A 10,129-nucleotide genomic window follows, 5' to 3' on the forward strand; every position below is an offset into this window, starting at 1 on the left:
CACTTAATTCAAGTCAAAGAGGTTGTAATTAGAAAAGTATTTCAAAATTTCTCAAGAACTATTAGTTAAGTGGTAAGATAATGGAGCTTGCTTTGTGTAGAAGTACGAGGTTGTTCTTGCAACAAAAAAGATGGTTGCTGCATTGTGCTTTTTATGTTTATTTTGCATGCTTTGTTTGGGGTGTGTGGTTGTGACAGGAAGGTGAACATGAGTGGCAGAGAAAGTGCTGGTTACTAAAATGAGCAAATAGGAAAATTTGAGATGTTAATGTTGAATACCTTGGATTTTTTTTTTCCTTTGATGATGTGAATTAATTCTGAGAAATACTCAGAATTAATTCTGAGAAATACTAAGTCATATGTAGCAGCTCTGGAATTAGCTTGAAATTTAATTAGCTCTGTTCTATAAGCTAAATAAATGTACTGGTACATGAAGTGTAGACCCTTTTCCCTGGTGTTCTTTTGGACATGATTAAATGTCTTTGTATGCCACTACTAACAAGAAATAATTTAGTTGTGCTTTTCCTGAAGTGTGATTTCTGAGAAATAATCCTGGAACTTGCTTAAAAAAAAACAATTGTACTGCATTACCCTTACAAATTGAGACTAAAACTAGATAAAAATATTAAGTAATTTAGTTATTTTTTTTTTTACCCTAACTAGATAACTGAAACTTTCATTCCTAGCTTAAACCACAGTTCAGTGGTATAACATCTGCAGCTAGCTGAAAGTGTATTCTTTAAATGTGAATTCATGTGTATCATACAAAGACAGTTCTTCTGTTACCAGCAAAACAGCTGTTCAGAGTTTGGTGGCTTGCAAAACAAGGTAGAAAGATACCGAAGGCAGCCCATCTGGAGTAGGCTCTGTTGCTCTGCAGCAGCACAGTGTGCTTTAATCTGCCAGCAAGGACCCTGGTCAGAAGTCCTTTGTTTCTCAAAGGCATCTTTGTCTGGTTCATCTAAAATAAGTTAAATGAGGCTTTTTTTTTTCCTACATTTTGGAGAAAACTCATTATATCTAGCATCAGTACTAAGTTTTTGTGGATGCTGTTACAGAAAAGGTGTTACCTTTATAATATTAAGTGGATCTAAAAGGTGGAGGATTGTAGGGAAATAAACCTCTTGGCATATTTGTTTCTTAGGCCTATTCATAAAGTCCTGTAGTAATAAACTGCTGCAGTAATAAACATGTATTTGAGGGAATCTTGTAGTCAGATTAGACTACTACTTCAGCACGGATTCTTGATCTTATGAAAAAGAGCTGAGTTGAAAATACTAAAAATAGAGAAATCTCCTTGAAGTAAGGATTGGAAATATAAACACCCTGAACCCTTTTTCTTTGAATGCCATCGTTTTTATCGCAGCTTCTTGGCAGACTGCTACGTTGTCTGAGTGGTGATGATGTCTACTCTCCTGTTTGCTGCTTTGTTGTGTTTCTAACTGAATGCCTCTTTTTAATTTCTGTGGCAGCATCCCTTGCTCCTCCTCCCCCCTCCATCCTACAGGTAACTCCACAGTTACCGCTAATGGGATTTGTGGCCAGAGTTCAAGAAAACAGTAAGTTTGCTGCTTCCTTGTGCGATGATTTAGTACTGCATGTGGCTTTTGTTTCGAGTGGATGAAACATCTGTCTGTGTACAGCCAGAATTCTGCTTTCTTTACTGTCTCTGCAAGTTTGTCAGAAGTTCCTAAGGGGGGCTAAAAAGGAAATAATTTAATTGGAGGATCCTGATTCATTGAATTCAATGATTCTCTAGTGTATCTTCACAAGTTCCAAACATTGATGCCAGAGCCAATAATTGGGATAGGGAATCTTATTTAAACCTTTAGCCATGGCTCTTAGAGATACTCTTATGATTACATTGCTGCTTATTTTCAGTTTCAGATACTCCTCCCCCCCCACCACCTGTGGATGAGCCAGTGTTTGATGAATCCCCCCCGCCGCCCCCACCTCCAGAGGACTACGAGGAGGAGGAAGCAGCAGTGGTGGAGTACAGCGATCCTTATGCGGAGGAGGACCCTCCCTGGGCACCACGCACCTACTTAGAAAAGGGTAGGTTTAAAGCTGCTAGAGATGGTGGGATTATTTTTGTAATAGTTTCTATATGCTCCTGGTATCCAGCCCTGTGCAAAGTCTCTCTTACAGGTGCACAAAGCGTGCCAAGTGTCCCGCTGTGTGACTCTAAAACATGGGTGCTCTTTGCATGCCCATAGGACTCTATGAGGGCTTCATGTGCTCTTCATGAAGAGGGCACGGGCCTGCACCTCTAAGACGCTGGGCATGCTTGGCACACCCCTTAAAAGGCTTTTACAAGGATCCACGCACACAGCCCCCTTACAAGGGAGGCATGTGCGCAGCCCTCTTATAACGGCCTCATTGTAAGGGGCATGCAAAGCATGCCCAGTCTTAAGAGACTCATGAGTCTTCCCTCTTAGTGGTGCACATGCTTAAGACACCTTTCTTACATATTGCGTATATACATCTGTTATGTCGGTATCTCTGTACATAGATATGTGTATTTTATTGTATGTATATGTCCATATATATTTCCCTGTAGAAATAGTTTCTTAACAGCTATGCTGTATGATTGTAGAGTTTTTTAAATGTGTATAGTATAAATGTTATCTGGATAATGATACATATCTTCTGTTTCATATTTGCCAGTGTTTTGTCATATTTCTTTGACTTTCTGAAGCAGCTTTCATCTGTTTAGTATTTCCCACTATTCTGCGGTTGTAGGGAAAAGTTCCTGATGATACAGTAGGCATGCATTTTGTTTTAGAGAGGCACTGTGTTTCCTTCTCTATTTCTTAAGTGGATTTCACTTACTTTGGTATTATGTATGATGGGAGTGATTTCTTGATAATAGGACTGCACATGTGCATTTTATATATCTAAATGTGGGGATAACTGAGGTACATGCTCGTACCTCTCCTAACAGTCCATACTCTGATTCTCTGTTCTTTAGTGGTGGCTATCTATGACTACACGAAGGACAAGGAAGATGAGCTATCATTTCAGGAAGGTGCCATCATATATGTCATCAAGAAGAATGATGACGGTTGGTACGAAGGGGTCATGAATGGAGTGACGGGGCTCTTCCCAGGGAACTATGTAGAGTCCATCATGCATTACTCGGAGTGAAGACTCAAGGACAGAGCTCTGCATCTCCTGTTGTAGGAGCTGTCAGGGCTTCCCGGATCTCCACCAGCCTCTGGGGCCCCATCCAGAATAGCTGAATGAAGGATAATTGTAACAACCACTCTTTTTTTTCTTTTTTTTTTTTTCCTCATTATAAAACAATAGTGATTTGAGTTGTTTGAACAAATGGCTCTTCCGGCTGCCAGCAGAGAGGCTATCCTGAGCCATCTGATGGTGAATTAAGCTGACCCATTCAGATGTAACAAACTCCTTGAGTAGCTGACACTTCAGTCAAATTCTGACTTCTGACAGGCTCTGGGATCTGTCTCAGGAATCCTGTGCGCCCTCACGGTACTACTTTTGGCAGCAGTGCCTGGCACTTGGGATGTCCTGTGATGCGTGTGGTGAAAGGTTGCTGGCCAGTGGATGTCCCTCCTGTTTCTACACTACACTCCTGTGCAGCTGGAAGAACGCTCGTGTGCTAGGGAACACTGGGATTTGTACACAAAGCCGTTCCTGTATCTGACTTCCTTACAGGTGGTTACATCTTAGCATTAAACACTTTTGCAGCTGTTCTGCACATGTAGGCTGACCCAGGGCACACAGAGCTGGCTTTGAATCACTCGCCTTTTAGTTTAGACAATTAGGATGGCCGCAGCCCAGAGGACCCTCACCCCCATTTCCTCATCTTTTGAATGCAACAGGTTTGTTTTTTGTTACGCGCTGATGTAAACGTGCTGCTCCGCACCGAGCTACCTGCCATGGGTGCTGCTGGGTTAAACGGAACTCACAGATGCCATTGACGGTGAAGGTGAAACGAAGTTTACAGGTCCTCCTGGGGTCTGAGGATAAACTCTAGGGGCTGTGACCTCTAAGGTTCAGATCTACTCACGCCTGCTTGCACTAGAGAAACTTACCCCCAACTTTAGTCTTATGCACAATATAATCTTAAAAATCCAATCAGGTATTGTAAATTGGCTTTTTGTACTTGATGACTAGATTTGCATACGTACTGTGAGAGCCCTGTGCAGAGGCAGGACAAACGGCAATTGTCGTCTTCATGTCTGTTGCCAAAATCTCTTCAGTGGAAGTAAAAAGGGCTGTTGTGTGTACTGGTTTCCCATGGAAATCCAAGCAGTAACTAGTAGTAGTCCTAGCTCTTCTCCCCATCCTTTCCATTGCTTATTTTGAAGAAATAGATATTTTGAGCTGTACTGGTGGATCTGGGGTGGAGTAATACCGAGTGAAGGCCCCTGGGTTAATAGTTTGCTTTTTAAGTTTCAGTTAAAATGCTGCTCAGTGTTCTGCTTTGCAGATCAGTGTAAAATGATGGCTGTACTAGTCTGCCCTCAGGAAGGACTAAACACTGTCTTTGGGTGAATGTCATGCACTAACAGAATGAACCGATTAAACCTCCTGTTGCAGTCCTGTTGGCCCACAAATGGAGCTGACCCCTGCGTTGTGAGAGCCTCCTGGCTAGGGCATCTTCCTGGACAACTTTTGACTGTCACCTGACCAAGTTCCAGCGGGTACCAGCAGTAGCTTGTCAAAGGCAAGGTAACGCTGCACCTTTCTTTTGAGGCCCGTGTGTAAAACTGCAGTGCAGAGAGCAGTGCCAAGGTGAGTTTGTGATATTGGCAGGGGGACTTGACACAATCCCCTTGCTTTGTAGCCGGTGCAGTATCAGGATGGAGGTGCAGGTTTGGTACAAACTCTAGTGGGAAGGACCCACAGCTGTTCAAGGGGAAAGAATGAGGAAACAAACAGGTGAGGTGCATGGGGGATACTGGTAAGTTTATTGGTATCTGCGGTGAGCTTGCAAAAGAGGGCATTAACTCCTGTGACAGTGTGTAAAAGGAACTAGTTTGGTGGAAGGTACAGTTCTGAAGGAACCAGTGCAAAGATGGAAGTTACTTTCTCCCATGCTTAGTCTGCAGCTGTGTAGCCAAGACACTGTTGTCTTCTTTCTAGAAGCTGGCAGCATTAGTATTTGGAATAAACGTTAGCTAGAACAGATACCCTTTTACCTTCCTTCTGTCTTGCAGCAAGACTAGTGGAAGCAGCCATGTTCAGTTCCCTCAGCCCATTTCTCTGGAAACATACCTAGAAACACTGGTTGTCCAGTACCTGGAATGTCTGTTTCCAGTGCCACAGGGCAGGCCTACAGCTTTTGCATAGGGCAGTGGTGCTTGCAGCATGGCTAGAGATCAGGGTGATTGCACTGCAGTATTACACAGGCACCAAAGAATTGCGTTTTCCAGGACTATTGGAGCTCTCCTGCCTTCTGCTGTGCTGGGTTTGTTTTTGATGAAGACTGAACACACAGTGCACAAATGTATCGAGTTTGGCAGCTTAGAACGTTGCTACAGGAGAGTGAATGCTCTCTCCTTGCACACCCATATTCCAGCTGGGAGGTCACGCATTAGTGCAATCATGTCTTTAACTCGGTATGTGTAAGAGCATGCGCTTGAATACTTCTGACTGATGGGTGATGACTGTGTGTACTTCCATAGTGTGTGATACACACCCATGTCCTTAATTTTCATTCAGCTGGTTGTGTATCTTGTGAGTTTTCTGTGTTGAGAGTGGCCAGAGCGGAGCAGTGTGTACTCTGGAAAGTGCTGAATGCATGTCAGAGCTCAGGACAGAAGATGAGGCTGAAATACCTTGAAGATGTGCCAAGCTCCTTCAAAGGCTGGGTTGGCTGATGGGCCAAAGATTAGTTGGGCTTCTGCAGATAGCATGTGGTATTGTTTGTCCTGTAAGAGTTGCTCTGAATGGGATTTTGGGGTCACCTCCTGCTGGTTTTAAGCTTTATTATGCAGTACTAATGCAAATAAATGTGTTGAGTTTTATGCATACTTCTTATTTTGTATAGATTTTAATTCTGTGGCTTGTTTGGGGATGATGTGATGTTATGGTCATAGACCAGGCCAAGGTAAACAGGCTTTGTGTATTAATGTTACATAGACTGCATGCTAGTGAAGTCAGTGAGGGTTGTGTTTCCAGTTTTGTCCCTTGTATGTCTTCTCCAAAACCTTCACCCCCACACCTCCTTATTTACATATACTTCTAAAAGGGGGGTAGGGGAGAAGTGTGGAAAAAACCCTCAGTATTTCACATAGATGCACAACTTCACTGAGTTCTGCTGCCACAGTGGGAGGTGTTCAGCATCACAAGCCGTTGATCAGAGCAGCAGGTGTGCATGAGAGACGTAGGGGAAGGAGATACTCCAGAATAGGCCAAAGAATGCTGTATGGCCAAAATGAATGTTTCTCCCTTCATGAGAGCTGTATTAGCCCAGCCAGATGTTTTCATTGTGCACTAGGACTCTCTAGCTGTGGATTTTGCTTTGGTTTGCTGTAGCAGAGTTTTTCCTTGCTCTTGGTGCTTTGGGACAAAGCTGTTAACTACAGCTATCCCTCTGCCACATGCCTGTGTGAAAGGAGGTCATAGACTGTTCCCAGCTAGTGTTGGTGCAGTTATTTTCATGCCTTTGTTCCTGAGGGAGCTGGGGTTGCATGTGTCTCATGTTGTTGTTGTTTTTTTTTTTCTCAGATTGCTTTTCTTTGTTCCTCTCATTGGCTGTTGCAGCAGCCGGTTGAGAGTGGCAGGAAAACCAAGCCCCCTGTTTTATGCCTATGCATTTGTACCGCACCTCCATGCCAAGCAGCTGGAGCAGGCACTAGAGAGCAGAGGCAGTGCCAGGGGACTTGTTAGCCTGACTTGTGAGCGATTGCAGACACGGACATTGACGAGCCGCTGCTCTCACTGAAGGGCAAAAGGTGGAGCCTGGCCCTTGTCTTGTTGTGATAACAGGAAGTTGAGTTGGGGTTTCCTGGAAGTGGGTGGAAATTGTTGCTGGTTTGCACCACAGCTCCCCCACTGTCCCTCTGGTCTCTGGCTGGGTGTGTTACCAGAGGTGGCAGGAAGGCTGATAACCAGCTAGCCCTTGCTAGAACAGGTTGTTCTCCTTTCACACCTCCTGAGAACTTTCTTTCTTTGCTGTTTGAGGGCTCTCGCTGTGCATTACTTTCTGGAGTAAGAGGATGTGCCTGTCTTCTGCTTATGCCAGCATGCGCGTCTCGTCAAGGCAGCGCTAGTGCCATGTTTGCAAATTGGCAGAATGCTTGGGCCCCTGCTCTGCGTGGTTCTTCAGCACTCTTGGTGACAGCCGAGAACCAAAGGGTATGATGGCAGCAATGCAGCATCTGCCAAGCAGCACTTTTACCTTGGGCTTTTCAGCTGCCCTTCAGAAGGGAAGCAGCGACAGGACTGATGCTCCTTTTTGGACAGGGAGCGTGCTGCCTGCCTGCCGCGTATGTGTGAGTCGCTGACTGGTGGTGGAGGGTCATGCACTGGTGCAGCCTGTTGTGCTTCTGGGGTGTCTCCTACCTGTGTCAGAGGGTGGCACATTACTGCTGTGCTCCGCTCCGCAGCTTCCAGCAGTTCCCAGTGAACGCTGTAGCTGTGCCTCTCTTCAGGAGGAACAAGCTCACTTTTAATTATGTCTCTGGCCTTCAGGCATAGATCAAATGCAAAAGTTTTACATTTTTGTGTGGAAAGGACAGGACTTTTCTTCGGTTAGTAATCTGGTGGCATTTACAGGGCAACTCATTGGAAGCTGCTAGAGGAGGCTGGTGCTCTGGCTTCTACGGGGTTTATTAGCATTGAGCGTAGAGTCACTGACTGAGGACTGCAGCATTTCAAGAAACCTTGCAAAACCCATACAGTCTTTAGTCAGACAAGCCTTTGCTGGCAATAGTGGCAGTGGGAAATGTGCAGAACTGTTGCGTTCACTAAGGCAAGTATTTAATGTTGAGAAAAAGCAGTGTTGTAAAACAGTATGAGCAGGTAGATGATGGTCTATAGCTTATAGGGAGCCATGTTGAAGAATTTACTGTGCTTACAGATATTTCTCCACCTTCCTCACCCTTTGGCATCACTCAGTATTAGGCACAGCCACAGTTTGTGGCTAAAATGGTATTACACAGAGGTCAGAATAGTGCAAGAGGGGAACAGTTTTTCTTTTCAGTAGCTGAAGTCAGTGTGGAGCAACAGTCCTTTTGATTTTTTTGAAAGTGCAAGAGTAGTGGGACCTTCGTCTCCTGTCTGTGGGAAGGTTGTTGAATGCTTGATGCGGCCAAGGTTTGCCAACTGCTGTTACAAAGAATAATTCATAGACCACGGTGTTCTGCTGCTTTCATTCAAAGAAAAGAACCGATGTGTTTTGTGCAGCCTCCTGTGAATGCAGGAACTTTTTTTTTTCTTTGGTACTCTGAACAGACCCATTTTATTAGTACCTTTGCTTATTCCAAGATGCGTTACAAAAAGGTAAAGTCAGCAGCCCGTTGGCCAGAGGTAAGCCTACACCCAGTATCCTGCTGAATACCTGTGTGGTGACTCTGCTGAAATACGTGCAGTGTAGTTGTTCCTATTTCTCTTAAAACCTCAGAAAAATCCTACCACTATCTACTAATGAGGAAGAGCTTTGTACAAATTCATTTCCATTACAGCGCCTTGCTAAAGTGCTGACGTCTGGATTTTTTTTTTTTTCTGTAAAGCCCAAGTGCTTCTTTTCACATTTGAAAAAGTGTCTTTTGCAACTTGCATGGACAAGTAGTTTCTATGAATTCTCTGAAAATGTTAGTGTCTAACATGGATCTTTTGTCCATGTACTTTTTTTCTGAAAGCAGAACCCCCACACACACCATTGGTTTGCAGTCAGAGGAGAAGCACCCTGTGCTTTTGATTTTGGCACTGCTGATGCAGTGGATGAGTGCAGAGCCCACTGTAAATGATCAAGCCTGCAGGACTCTGGGGAGCTGTGTGCCGCCAGTAACGTTTTATTGTGTGTGCCATTTGAACCACCTTCCAAGTGAGTGCAAAACCCAATTTTTAAATTTTTTTAATTGTACTTGGAATTAACTGTTGCTGTGTACTAAACCCTCTTGTTACGAGCCCTAAATAAAACGAACAAAGCACACACCATGTGTTCTGTCACCTTGTGTTCTGTGAGTGTGTCACTGCTGCGTCACATTCCTTGTCTTTTGCTACAGACTTTTCAACATGTCGAGGCTGGGATAAGTAGATTGTGTATGCAGCCCTGTTCCAGAGGAGCTCTGAGGTCAGCCCTTCCAGAGGTCAGCACAGGTATGATGACTTGCGTCCACCTCGCTGCCTTCAGCAGCTGCTCTCTCCACTTACTTCTGTATGACTGCCTTTCCTGCAGTTACCACTACTGGGTTGGATGCCAGCTGTTCTTCCAGCACAGGGCACCCATGCCATGTTCACAGCTCTGAGCTGCCATCCTGTTCCACCAGCTTTAGGCTTGGATTTGTCTGAGCTGGCTGGAGAGCTGCTCTCCCTTGCCTTTCCCAAGTAACATTCTGCACCACCAGTGTTTAGGCAGAAGTCCCTTCCTCTGGGCCTGCAGGAACACAAGAGCTGCTCTTCTTTCAGCAGTGACGTGCCTGCCCTGGGGCCGTGACACTTGCTTTATGTGCTGTGTCCTGTCCAGCTCTGATCTCCTTGTGGTATGCGCACAGCTGTGCTGCTTGTGAATTCCTTTCACTGAGCTGTCTCCGGTAGGTGAGAGCATGCACTGCAGCTGCTGCTTCCCAAGGATGGTATGGTGTTCCATCTCCTGGCTCAAGGCAGAGACTACCTCAGTTACATGCAAGACCAAGTACCTCAGTGCCTCTACGAATGACTGCCCCACGTGAGCAGGAATTCCAGTCTCAGTTCCTATAATCCTGACTTTCAAATCCCTGCAGTAGTATCTCATGACTGCTGCATGGCTAGCCTATTAGTGTCCCTAAGGGAGAGATGAACAGAGCTGAATCCCCTACAGCGGACCCCAGAGAGGGGCTGCACAAGCACTTACCAGCCATCAGCTGTTCTTGGGTGAGCAGAGATGTACAGAGTAATGCCAGGACCCTGCACGTCTGGGGAAGCACGCAGATACAAAAGGTGAGCCTTCACTC

At 45.0% G+C, this 10,129-nt stretch overlaps 1 protein-coding gene across 6 annotated transcripts in view; it reads left to right on the forward strand.

Annotated features, from left to right (window-relative positions):
• Positions 1–9,129, forward strand: part of ABI2 (abl interactor 2) — a 61,921-nt gene extending 52,792 nt beyond the window's left edge. For 3 of the 6 annotated variants that reach the window (XM_083842853.1, XM_083842851.1, XM_083842849.1), the window contains 3 exons: positions 1,472–1,558; positions 1,881–2,054; positions 2,971–9,129. In XM_083842853.1, coding sequence (XP_083698979.1) covers positions 1,472–1,558; positions 1,881–2,054; positions 2,971–3,146 — 437 coding nt within the window. In that variant the 3' untranslated portion in view covers positions 3,147–9,129. The remainder of the gene's footprint in view (positions 1–1,471; positions 1,559–1,880; positions 2,055–2,970) is intronic. The other 3 variants (XM_083842854.1, XM_083842852.1, XM_083842850.1) reach the window with 1 other exon arrangement.
• The last annotated feature ends 1,000 nt before the right edge of the window (positions 9,130–10,129 follow it).

This window comes from Anser anser (assembly GCF_964211835.1).
Source record: "Anser anser genome assembly, chromosome: 6".
NCBI classification, from domain to species: Eukaryota; Metazoa; Chordata; class Aves; order Anseriformes; family Anatidae; genus Anser; species Anser anser.